Source organism: Otolemur garnettii, unplaced genomic scaffold (genome assembly GCF_000181295.1).
Source record: "Otolemur garnettii isolate 467f Iridium unplaced genomic scaffold, OtoGar3 scaffold00008, whole genome shotgun sequence".
NCBI classification, from domain to species: Eukaryota; Metazoa; Chordata; class Mammalia; order Primates; family Galagidae; genus Otolemur; species Otolemur garnettii.
In genome coordinates, this window is record NW_003852403.1 from 38,100,578 (window position 1) to 38,114,552 (window position 13,975).

Consider the following 13,975-nt stretch of genomic DNA (forward strand, 5'->3'; position numbering starts at 1 on the left):
CTCAAGCTATCCCCCTGGGTAGAGTGCCGTGGCTTCACAGCTCACAGCAACTTCCAACTCCTGGGCTCAAGCGCGTCTCCTGCCTCCGCCTCCCAAGTAGCTGGGACCACAGGCGCCCCCCCACAACACCCAGCTATTTTTTTGGTTGCAGCCATCATTGTTGTTTGGCGGGTCTGGGCTGGATTCGAACCTGCCACCTTAGGTGTATGTGGCTGGCGCCTTAGCTGCTTGAGCCACAGGTGCCGAGCCTACAGTCTGCCTTTCAGTGATACTGTTTTATAAATAAGAAACCTATTGGGCGGTGCCTGTGGCTCAGTGAGTAGGGTGCCGGCCCCATATACTGAGGGTGGAGGGTTTGAACCTGGCCCTGGCCAAACTGCAACAAAAAAATAGCTGGGCATTGTGGTGGGTGCCTGTAGTCTCAGCTACTCAGGAGGCTGAGGCAAGAGAATCGCCTAAGCCCAGGAGTTGGAGGCTGCTGTGAACTATGATGCCATGGTACTCCACCAAGGGCGACAAAGTGAGACTCTGTCTCTAAAAAAAGAAAAAGGAAACATATGGTAGTACAATTGTATTCGCCCTCATCCTACTTGTTGGACTCTTGTTTCATATATCTTTTGTAACATATAGTATTAAACTATACATATGTGTACACACACACAAATGACAATTAAGCAGATTATTTTATACTTACTAATTTATACTAATTTGCCTCCCCCAAAGCTTCTATCTGGTATTATTGCCTTTGTCATTATAGCTCCTATCTTCTATAGTTAAATTTGCCTGCTGTTGTCTATCTGAAAATTTGTTTATTTCCATTTTGAGATATAGTTTTGTTGTTTATGAAATTGTATAATATTAATAGTTTGTCAAGGGTTCTATTCCTTCAGCACTTTAAATATTATGTTTTATTGTGTTCTGTATTCCATTGTTTCTGTTGAGAAGTTCTTTTGTCATTCTTATCAGTGTTAAAAGGTTTGTGATTATCTTTTTTTTACTCTGGTTGTTTTTAAGAATTTTCTCTTTATCTTTTATTTTATAAGTTTAACTCTGATATGCTTAGGTGTGGTTTCCATTGTAGTCATATTGCTTAAGTTTATTTAGCTTATTGGATCTGAGGGTTTAAGTCTTTTCATTAATTTTTTATTATTTTTTTCTGTCATTTCTTCTGATATTTCTTTTGCTCCAACTCCAGTTATACATGTATATGAGATTACCTAATGTTGTTTCATAAATTTTAGGAATTTACATTTCTTTTTTTTTTTAAAGTTTATTTTTATTTATTTATTTTTTGGTTGCATTTTGGCTAGGGCCAAGTTTGAACCCATCACCCTCGGTATATGGAGCTGGCACCCTACTTACTGAGCCACAGGTGCCACCCGGAACTTATATTTCTTTGTGTTTCAATTTGAATTATTTTTGGACCTATGTTTAAATTTTTTTTTCATATGTTCAAATTTAAGTGAGCATGGTTTAACTGATATATGACACTACTTCTCCTTTTTCCATGCTTTGTGGCTATGTTTGAGTTTGCTTAATTTCTGTTCATCTTCACATTTATATATTATTTTTTTCTTCTGTGTTCAGTCTCCTGTTAAACTCTTTGAATGAATTCTTTATTTCTGATATTTTACTTTTTATTTTAAGCATTTCTATTTGCTTCTTTGTTGTTTGTTGCTCTGCTAAAAATCCCATCTTTTCATGTATTTTGATTACCTTTTCTACTAGATTCTATAACATTTATAATAATTATCTTTAATTTTTTTTTTTTTTAACAGAGTCTTTGTTGCTCAGGCTGGAGTTTAGTGGCATAATCATAGCTTACTTTAACCTCCAATTGTTGGTTCACACAGTCCTCTCACCTCAGTCTCCCAAGTGGCTAGGACTACAGGTGTGCGCCACCATACCCAGCTTGTTTTTTAAATTTTTTGTAGAGATTATGTTGTCTAGGCTGGTCTGGAAATCCTGGCCTCCCACAGTGCTGGAATTGCCTCCCAAAGGCATGAGCATTATGTTCCCAGCCTTACCTTAAATTTCTTACCTGTTAATTTTAAGATCTATGCCACCTATATGTTTGCTTTCATTGCCTTTTTAAAATTTAATTATGAGCCAAACTTTTTTGCTTATTCATGTATCTTGTAATCTTTTTGTATGCAGGACATTATATTTAAAAAGACTGGTAGAAACTGAAAGAACCAATTCTATGATAAGATAAACTCTGGTGAAGTGTAAGTACTTGCCTTACTCAAGTAAAGGCAAATGAGATAAGAACAGTGGTGTAATTTGTACCTTGTGAGCCAGGGAACCATTAGGATCTTCACATTTCTCCATTAAGTGATGATATACACATTTTTTGAAGTGTCTCATGTTTATAAAAATAGACATTTTGTCAGAGGTTTAATATAGAAGAATACTTAACATTATTTATTACAAATAAAAAATCAGAAACTTAAAATTCCAAATAAGGACATTATTACATTAAGATATCAGACTTACAAATAGGGTAATAATTTGTTTTTAAAAGATTTTCTTTATAAGTTCAATTCTGTTATATACTGTTAAATAGAACACAACAGAACTGGAAATGGAGATACATGACTGGATGGCAATGTGGCAATGTGATGTTAGTATCACATCATAGGTGCTTTTTATTTAACTGTTACGGCATTTGTATTTTTCCAGTAGTTATGGATAACGGTTGCAATTTTTTTAAATGGCATTGTATGTACCTAAAGAGAAATGGTAATTTATTATAATGTAGATTTTTGCTTGCATTTAGAAACAAGTAGAACTTAGGAGATTTGTGGCTAATTTTAGAAAGGGTCCAAGGTTTGGTCTCTTAACTTCTTCTTTCTGCCAAATATTATAAATATTCTGTATATCTTAGCCTGGATTTTCCAGAAAGTAGGGCCTGAGGTATGAACTTACATTTTACCACTTTTTTAGAGAATAAAATCCCAGGGGAGCTTTCTCAACTGCAGTTTGAGGGAAAGAGAAATGGGACAGGGAATTTGGGAGAGCAGACATGAGGTGAGTTGTTGAGTTAGCTATTGCTTGATATTGGTCAATGTTAAATACCTTTTGGGAGGTTGTATATTTTATTGTAGGTGAGGACCTACAGTAAGAGGAAAGGAGAATTTATCTTCTTGTTTTCTTTTCTTATTGGTTAAGCATTCAACACACACTCAGTAACTCCACACATTCTGGGCTGTGCGTTTATGGGTAGGTCTTGTGATGTCTCATGCCTCTCATGATGTCTCACCGGAGCATCAGGATGGGAAGTAGGGATGAGCAGCATGAACGGTGGCAGAGCTGAGCTGTTAAGTCAGTTGACTATGTCTGTAGTATGTCACAAAAAGTAGTTTTCACTTAGAATATATCACTTATGATTTCAAATACATTATTGACATTACTATCAATTTTCAGAAAATATACCTGTAGTAGAGAGACTACTTTGAGGATATACCTAGTTCCAAATGAATCAGGAAATAGTCCAGGATATAATAGCACAGTTTGGCTATTAACTGATTTATTCCATCTAAAATGTTACATCTAAAATGAAAAGATATAGTTCATTATTTTACTTTATCTAAATCTTTAATATCTTAGGCTTTATCAAAATCATTGTAATGACATCTCTGTCACCCACATCATCATCTAAATATCTTAATTTCTGATCAAATGCTATTTTATTTATATTATAAAAATTCTTATGATTTTAAAATAACCAAGATAACTTGGATGGTCTATGATTATTAGTAGTATTTTGTGACAATTTGCAAAATATATTGTCTTGGAGAATTTGTGCTAGAAAACTAGTAAGTACAGTATTTTTAAATAGCATTTGAACATACTATCTTTTCAACTTTTGTGTTGCTTTTTTATTTATTAGATAGTGCCTTTTCTCTCTCTTTTTTTTTTCTTTTTTTTGAGACAGAGTTTGACTGTGCAGCCCTCGGTAGAGTGCTATGGCATCACAGCTCACAGCAACCTCCAACTCTTGGGCTTAAGCGATTCTCTTGCCTTAGCCTCCTGAGTAGCCAGGACTACAGGCTGCCACAACACCTGGCTACTTTTGTTGTAGTTGGCACTGCTGTTTTAGCTGGCCGGGGCTGGGTTGGAATTTGCCACCCTCAGTTTATGGGGCCGGTGCCCTACCCACTGAGCCACAGATGCCCCCCCTTTTTCACATTTTTAATATCATCCAATTCAATAGAACGGTATAGAATACTACTTGATTAATTTTTAAAACTCCTCTAACTTTCAAGGGGATTTTGGTGATAATTAATATTGTCAGAAACTGATAGTTTGAAAAGTCTCAGTCCTGTTACCAGTTAATTATGGTATCTTTGCCAAATTATATACTCTTTCTCTATGTTATAATTTTCTCATCCATATGTAATATATGCCATAGAAATATACCTCCTAGAAGTCTAAAGAAAATTAAATTATATGCAATATATGAAAGTATGTGTCAGTTTCTCTAGGGCAAAGGCTACACTTTACTAATTGCTGCATACCCAGCGTGTGTACCTTATAAACATTAGGTATTTAGTACATATTTGTTGAATTCAAAAATCACTCCACCAATGGATTTTCACCTAGTTTTTGTGACACTTTAGTATATTTCTAATTGCCTTAGTTTTATAAAATATTCCCAAAAGGTTGAATAAATTTTTACTTTAATTACAGTTGAGTCTGTGTTATGTAATGGAGTATATAGATGGATATTGTCATGAAAGAGATAGTTTGAAATCATACATCAAATAACTGAATTTTATAATTTACAAATGTGAAACTATATTCACTTAAGGTATTGTGATAACTATGATAATGTTCTTAATGTTATAGATTTAGATGAAATAAAGAAATTTTATATTACTATATGCCATGAATTTTCAGCCTGCAACTTATTCATGTGGTTCATAGTTTGTGCTCAGTAAATAAAAATAAATTTATTTATTTATTTTAACTATAACTATGTCCTTTTTTTGGACTTGTAAAGATAATGTGAGAAGAACTTTTTACAGAGTTTACTTTTTGACTTCTTGCAGGTATTATTCTGCTTTAAAAACTATGGAGCAATTAGAGAATGTGTACTTTCCCAGAGTTAGTCAATACCGGTTTTGTCAGCTAATGATAGAAAATCTTCCTAAACTCCGTGAAGATATTAAAGAAATCTCCATGTCTGATCTCAAAGACTTTTTGGAAAGTATTCGAAAACATTCTGACAAAATAGGTGAAACAGCAATGAAACAGGTGAGATTTATAAAGAGAATTTTATTTTAATATTATTTAATAATATATAATATAGAGTATGTCAAGTATTATTTAATAATATGTGACGTAGAATATATCTAAGGTTTACTTCTTTAATTTATATAAAATGCTTATTTTTGTTTAGTTTTATATTTTTCTTATTTTTCCTGTTTTTGCTTTGAATGGATTTTGTCAGTATTTTCTCTGAGTTTATAGTTTTCCTTATTTAAGTAAAGTCAATATAATTTTAATTCATTAGTTACCAGCTGAATTCTCAATTGTCTTCTCCACATATATTGTTACATTATCTTTTATTATCAGCCAAATTTGGAAGAAAATTAGCTAAATAGTGGCAGCCATGGAGGCAAGTGAGAGCCCTTATATGCTAAGGTTCTAAATTGTTCTCTATTTATTTTTTTGAGACAGAGTCTCACTCAGTAGAGTGTCATGGTGTTATAACTCACAGCAACCTCCAACTCTTGGGCTTTAAACATCAGCCTCGGCCTCCTGAGTAGCTGGGACTACAGGTGCCTACCACAATGCCCGGCTATTTTTTGTTGCAGTTTGGCTAGGGTTGGGTTTGAACCCACCACTGAGGCACAGGCGCTGCCCTGTTCTCTTTTTAAAACAATTTAAAAGTATTAACTTTGAATTAAAAACGCCTATAGTTCAACAATAAAAGACAAATAATGGGGAAAATATTTAGCAGTTGAAAAGTTAATATACCCCCACATAGAGGTTCTTTTTATCCTGTGAATATCTTATAGTTACTACAAAATCTAGCATTTCTAAAACCAAACTCATTATCTTTTCCCTAAATATGTGTTTCTTATATTTCCTGTATTAGGAAGTAGTATCTCCTGTTTTCACAAGCCAGAAACTGGGGTGTAGACTTTTGAGGAATATTTATACCTTTAATTTGTTGCTAAGTCCTACTTAGTAACTATAATTCTAGTTATAAATATCTGTAGATTCAAATCAGTTGTTTGTCTTATCTCTAGTCTTTTCTCCTTTTGGTTATTTTTCTAAAATGCAGATAAAATCACATTATTTCCTCTTCAGTGATTCCCAGTTACCCTTTACCTAAATCTAAGTTTCTCAGCCTCATCTCTCTCTTTTTTTAAATTAAATCATAGCTGTGTACATTACAATTTGAAATGCTTTCATCAAACTGGTCAACATAGCCTTCATGGCATTTTCTTCAGCCTTATCTCTCAATACTCCATCTTCTTCCTGTGCGATAGTAGTATTATATTTCTCACAGATTTTTTTTTTTTTTTTTTTTCAGTTTTTGGCCAGGGCTGCGTTTGAACTCACCACTTCTGGTATATGGGCCTGGCACCCTACTCCTTGAGCCTCAGGAGCCACCCTTCTAGAGATTTTTGAACATATGAGCTGTTTTCGCTAACTGGAATGTCTTCTGTTCTTCTAGATTTCTTAAGTGTGATGAGTTCCTGCTTTCCCCCTTAAGAGCTGGCTTAAGCATGTACCCTTGTCTGGGAAATCTGCTATTCCCCATCCCACTGCTACCAGTAGGAGATGGTTGCTTGTTTCTCAGTGCATATATTACTGTATTTTTTACATTATGTTGTGATTGCCTTTTTTATTTTTTTATTTTTTTATTTTTTTGAGACAGAGTTTAACTTGGTCGCCCTCAATAGAGTGCCATGATGTCATAGCACCCAGCAACCTCAAACTCCCTGGGCTCAAGCAACTCTCTTATCTCAGCCTCCCAAGTAGCTGAGACTACAGACACCCGCCACGATGCCCAGCTATGTTTTATTGATGGGGTCTTAATAGTGCTCAGGCTGATCTTGAACCTGTGAGCTCAGGCTATCCACCTGCCTCCGGTTCCCAGAGTGCTAGGATTACAGGCTTGAGCCACTGCGCCCAGCCTGTGATTGTTTTTTTTAATGTTCTTAACTAGATTGTGCGTTTTTTAAGTGGGTTTTTGTCCATTCATTTTTACTTTCCTGGCATTTAGCATTGTACCTGACTTCAGTGGTATAAAAAAGTTATTTTTAAAGATGAATTTAGAACTGAATTTTAGATTCTCTAGGGAGAGTTTTATTCTAATATGAGAGGTGAATTCACTGTGAGTAGTCTAATATTTAAATAGCAGTAAAAAAATCTAAAATTCTAAATATTCTGCATTAATATTTTGTGTTTGATATTCTTTGGCATACATTTTAATATTGTTCTTTAAGGGAGACAAAGGTACTAAATGGTCAAATATGTTTTTGAAACCTGGGTTAAATAAAATTAAACAGATTTCTTATAAATTGTAAATCTCCTAGAAGGGGGATATAATATTTAATATCTATGTAACTCGTTAGAGCATAGAACTTTTTTTAAGGTAACATCTATTTTTGCTTTGTGGAATGTTAGTTTTATACTTCACACAATTTGGAAGCAATATTCTACATAAATTATTTTATACTCTTGGAACAGAAAATCGTTGAAAAGTTAGTTTGGGCACAGAGGAAAAAAAGGGTTTCTGCTTTTGTTTTTCTTCTTCAGTGAATAGGTTGATGGTGGCAACACAGGAGGGCAGGAAGGATAGTAATTTTCTTAAATACAAGTCTCTAGAAGGCAGCCAGGACCAAGGTCTAGGTGAGAGGAGAGCCAGATTTCTATGATTTACATGTTCTTGTTACCTGAGACTAGAGAAGGTCTGATTAGCATCATGTGTGCCTTAGAGAGAATTCACCTAAAAGAGGCACTGGTGTCCTTTCTACCTGCTGACGAAGCAAAGTACCTTGGAAACAGAGGGAGTGTCCCATTGATACACAGCATAAGGAAATTAGAATCCCAGAATGAAGCCAATTTTTCTTTTCTCTCTGGTAATGAATTTCTGATAGTGAAGTATCACTACAATGCCTAAAAGGGAGTATAGGGGTTTTCAACTTCTTTATCTGTATAAACGTTGTTTTTGTCAGTGATCAGTTGTGGGGTAACAGCTTTTGCATTCTTAGTCTTCACCAACTATAGGCATTTTCAGTGTGAAATAAAATGAGCTTGCAACTTGATGTCATAATTTCTTCTGTGAGGTATTAACCTCATTTCAGGAAGTTAGGAGCATGGTCAAATAGTAAAACAGTTCCACTTGTCAACGTACAATATGCCAACTCCAAAAGTTGGTTCTGCATACTTTCAAGCCTTCAGAAAACTAAACATGTTTTCCCTCTGCGCATAACTAACTGGAGTCAAGGCACCATATTTATATTCATGCATATATTGTATCTTTTTAATTTCCTGATGTTTTAAAATTTACGCATCTGGTTTTCCCTTTACAGAAGGATTAATAGTTTTTTCAGAACTTCTGACAGTGCTCTAAACCACAGATCATTGAAATTATTTAATCAGTATTTGACCTGAATCATTCAAGGAAAGAGGAGTATACTCTTGGGTATACTCTAGTGAACTCTAGGATGAGGAGAAAAAAAAGACCAAGTAATGGAACTATTAGACATGAATTTTAAAATTAACATATTCAAGGAATTATAAGACAAAATTGAGAAATTTGGCATGTCATTGGAAACTGTGAACCAGATCATCTGGAAATTCTAGAACTAAAAATACATTACTAAATTAACACTGTATAGGTGGCAGAATGGATTAGACACAGCTTAAGAGAAAATTAATCAAGCAGAAGATAGGTCAGAAGAAAATATCCAAATAAAGCTTAGGCAGATGAAAGGATGGAAAGTACAGAAAAACCTTTAAAACGTGAGATAAGATGTAAATATCACTCTAACACATATGCAGTTATTATTCTAGGAAAGAGAAAAGAGAATAGGGCAGAAACAGTGTGGATACATCCTAAACTCATGATTTAAAAGGGCTGTGAATTCTAAGCAGGATAAATATAAAAACCCATGCTTAGGCATATACTGGTATAATGCTGAATATTAAAGATACGAAGAAAAATCTTAAAAGCAACCAGAGGAAAAAATACAATTCCTTCAAAAGAGCAATAATAATACCAATAACTGGCTTCTCAACAGAACCAGTGGAAGCCAAAGACAGCAAAATGATATATTTGAAGTACTGATAAACAATATCTGCTGACCTATAATTCTGTACTCAACAAAATTATCTTTTAGAAGTAGAAGTGAAATGATATTTTTCAGGTAAACAAAAACCTGGAAAGTTTATCTCCAATCGATCTACACTAAAAGAAATGTTAGTGGTTTTTAGACATAAAAAAATTATCACAGAAGCTCAAAAATGTATGAAGTCAATGGAAAGGGCACACATTTAGGGTAAAATTACAGATTATTGAATGCGTAAAAGAAAAACATCTGTGGTATTTACATATAGAGAAAATTACAACAAAACAACAATATCATGCATGTTAGGAAGGGAGTTGATAAGGATTTAAAAGCTCTGTTAAGTTGTGCTGCTTCCAGGAGATACATCTCTCCCAAGTTTGAAAACGAAAGGATAGAAAAATATATACCATGCAAACATTAACAAAAGAAGGCTGATATATGTGTATTAATATGGAAGAGGCTTTAAGGTAAAATGCATTATTAGAGTAAGAAAGAGCAACATTTTGTACTGATAAAAGGTCCAATTCATTAGGAAAATAATTCTAAGTATGTTTCCATTTAGTAGCATAGTCTCAAGATATATAAAGTGAAAATTGTTAGAATTAAAAGGAGAAATACATATATAGGATGGCAATGGATAAATGTCATAATAGGAGATTATAATATACTCCTTAACTAAGAGAGCCAACAGACAAAAATATTAGTAAGGAAGTAGACCTTTTGAAAAACATGATAAATAACCATGACTTACTTGACATGTATGCAACACTACATCTCACGATTTCAGAATATATACTTTTCAAGAGCACATACCAAAATTGATCATATTTTGGTCCATAAAGTAAATGTCAATAAATTTAAAAGGATAGAAATAATACAGAGTATATTCTCTGACTACATTGGAATTATCTCAGAAGTCAGCAACAAATAGATAACTTGAAAATCCCTCTGTGCTTAAAAATTAAGAAATAAAATTTTGACTGCGCAGTGGCTCACGCCTGTAATCCTGGCACTCAAGGAGGCTGAGGCAGGTGATTGCCTGAGTTTATCTTAAGACCAGGCAGAACAGGAATGAGACCCCATCTCTACTTAAAATAGAAGAACTATTTAGGCATAGTAGTCCTAAATAGTAGTCTCAGGTATTCAGGAGGCTGAGAAAAGAGGATTGCTCAAGCCTAGGAGTCTGAGGTTGCTGTTAGCTATGATGATGCCACAGGATTCTACCCAGGGTGACAGAGTAAGACTGTTGTCAAAAAGAAAAGAAAAAGAAAAAATTTTCTAAAATTTCCGTGGGTCAAAAGAGACTATATTTGAAACCAGAATGTATTATGAATTGACCTATAAGAAAATACATGTCATAATTTGTGGAATGTAGCAAAAATCCTGTTTAAAGGGAAATTTACACCTTTAAATTTATAAGTTAGGAAAGAAAGGCTGAAATCAGTGATCTGAGTAAGCATTTTAAGAAGTTAGAGAAGTTAGGGCACATTCCACAGATTATATACCTACAGACATTAAAAAGATAAAATATTATGAACACTTTTTTTTAATAAAAAATTTTTATTTAAAGCATTCAGAATGTCAAAACTGCTGCATTTTTTTTTTTTTTGCAATTACAGAGTGGTATTTCAGTTAACAGAACAACATTTTGTATAAGCTGCATCAGAGACAATTGAAGATTACAAAACTACCATCCCCATATATAACTAATGTGTGCTATACACCAATAAGAACCTGCTTTAAATTTCCATGCCATTTACAACCCTCATACTGTACCAGGCAAGGTTAGTGGCTATTGAAAATACCACCAGGACAGAGCTATCTAAAGACACATTCAGTAGTGTGTTAACTATACAAAAAAGATACTGTACAGTTTAAAAACAAATTTTACACAGCTTACATTTCAGTTTTTTTCTTTAAAAGGAGTGAATTGTGTACAGGAGGTTAAATGCTTTACAGATAAGAAAAAAACTGCACTAGAACCAGCTTCCTCCTCCTCCTCATCATCTTTATCTTCTTCATCTTTCTCCTCTTCCTGCTCTTCCTTCTTTTTCTTGCTTTTTTCTGCCTTGATGACTTCCTTTTTTGCTGCATTAGGCTTTCCTTTAGCTCGGTATGCAGCAATATCCTTTTCATATTTTTTCTTCAGCAGCTTTGCAGCCTTTTTAAAATAAGGCTGCTTGTCATCCACAGCATTATTATTATACAGTCTCTCTCAGCTTCTTTGCAGCATCACCAAAGGGTAGGCCGGGATGTTCTTCTTTGATTTTTTGGTGGTACTCAGAACAAGACAAGAAAAAGGCCAAATCTTGGGTACATTGGGATCTTTGAATTTCTTTTTTGTTTTCCCTTTAGGAGGGATATAGGTTTTAATTTCTCTTTCATAACGGGCCTTGTCTGCCTTTGCCTTATCTTCAAAATTTCCTTTCTTTTTAGCAGACATGGTCTTCTACATCTCTGAGGGGTTGACTGATGCATCTGGGTGCTCCTTGTCCTCCCAAAAAGTTTGCACAAAGAATGCATATGATGACATTTTGCCTCTCAGCTTCTTAGGATCTCCTTTACCCATGTTTAGTTATTTTTCCTCAGTGAGGTACAGAGTCGCTCAGTGCCCGTCCAGATCTCACTTGCCCCGGCACTGTCTTTTTAGAGCTCAGTGTACTGCAATAATGAACAAATTTTTTGAACTAATTTTGATAATAATGAATTTTGAAATAATCTGAATTTTTCTCTCTCCAAAATAGGCACAGCATCAGAAAATCTTCAGTATTTCCCTGCAGAAGCAAAATAATGTGAAATTTGGGAAGAATAGGTGTATAAATCATGATAGAATTCCAGAAGGAAGGAATGACATTGTATTGAAACAGGCACTTGAGGAAGAAGATGAGAATGAAGAGGAGGTGATGGGGTTTCTTTATCTATTGTTAGATAATTTTCTTTTGTATTGTAATGCACATCTATGTGACTCTGAGTCTTCCTATGTGCAAATTGAATTTATGTTGTCAAAGTTGTCAGAAACAGATGAAGTCATCTGGGTTAAACCCTGACAAAATAAAGCACTAGAAAGCCATGAAGGTATGGCTCTCATGCATGATTTGCCTAATAACAGGATCTTTCACAAGGAAAGTTTCTAAACTGCAGCTTACTACCTGAGTCACAGAAAGACAACTAGCAGACAAGAACAGCTGGTCACTTATTTACATAAACACTTGTCTTTCATAACTGTCTCATAAAGCTAAACCGTAACTGCAGGGACCTAACTATAACTCCCATGATTAAAAGTCCTACCTAGCAACTGCTGGCACTCAGGAATGAACTTTCAAAACAATTTCCAAAACTTCCTGTCTCTCCAGTAAAATCCTAACCTTCCTTTGTTCCCTGGACATGCCAGAGGTTACCCCCATCTGTGTATATGTCCTGAATTATAATCATATTTGTTTATTGTCAGTAAGTCCTTTTGCTTGGAGATTTGTCTTTATATAGTTCTATTTCAGGTTGACAATGTCATCCAAAATGTAATGAGCTGTTAGGGCAATGGAGTCATCTGAAATATTAGACTGCATAATTGACGGATAAGCAGAATATATGGTAGATTATATTTGTAAACCATCCTATGTGTTCTGCCCTAATTGGCAGTAAAAGTTTGTCTAATAGTTTTTTTGTAGTGGTCATTTGAATTATCTATAATAATTTTTTATAGTGATATTTGAATTATCTATGGCAAAATTATTTCATAATGTATTAATCTTGCCATCTGACCTAATTTTGGATAGTCCACATTTTTTCATTGGTTCTGAGATATTACAGAGTAATTGCAATATAATTAAAGTTTATTATTTTAAAAAATTCTAATCTAGAAACCTTGAAATTATCCTTATATATTTTTCTTTGTGTATATCCAAATTCATTCTCTTACTGTTTTTAAAATTCTCTCCATAAAGTCTTCCATTGAACCTACCTTTTATCTTCTTTTTGAATTCATTTTGAGTTTAGTTACTATCATAGAGTGCCTAGTTATTCTCAATTATTTGTTTATAAGTTTTGCTTTGTCAGTGAAATTTTAAATTCTTTTTTGTAAGAACCTAATTAGGGCATAGTAAGAACTTCTAATTGAACCATATGAATGTGTGCTCATGGCCACCTGTTTGGATGGGGCTACAGTTAAGTGTGCACTATGTACATTTTTGCTGTATGTTGAAGGATGAGACTATACGTATATGTGCATGTATGTACTGTATATATGGTCTATACATATGTATATACATCAGATGTCTACTACTGTACTGAATACAGACAAACGAAGAGCCTTAAGCAGTTAAAAAAATTTCTTGCTGCATTAGGTGGGGTTGATGTGTCCTGAGTATTCCCTTGAAATGAAATATATGTCTTTAAAATCTAATTTTTTGTTTTTTTCTTAATATTCATAGGATCCCTATTTTCTCTTCCCCTTTGAAGTTCAGAAGGGTGAAAATAGACCATCTAGTCTTCTTACCTCAATTTTCCCCAGTTTATTTTGTGTATCTTTAACTGCTAGGAGCACTACCATCATGCCTTATCCCCAAAGGCATACTGTCTTATTCTTAGAGTAACTTGGTTGTTTTCCTATTTTCTCAGATCTGCTTTACTATTACACTGTATATATGTCTATCATTTCACCTAAT

At 34.1% G+C, this 13,975-nt stretch overlaps 1 protein-coding gene across 5 annotated transcripts in view; it reads left to right on the plus strand.

The window, feature by feature from the left end:
- The window catches only part of EXOC6 (exocyst complex component 6), a 266,050-nt gene that overhangs the window by 128,199 nt on the left and 123,876 nt on the right, over positions 1 to 13,975 (plus strand). For all 5 annotated transcript variants that reach the window (XM_023509517.1, XM_023509516.1, XM_012801415.2 and 2 more), the window contains 2 exons: positions 5,055 to 5,259; positions 12,059 to 12,214. In XM_023509517.1, coding sequence (XP_023365285.1) covers positions 5,055 to 5,259; positions 12,059 to 12,214 — 361 coding nt within the window. The remainder of the gene's footprint in view (positions 1 to 5,054; positions 5,260 to 12,058; positions 12,215 to 13,975) is intronic.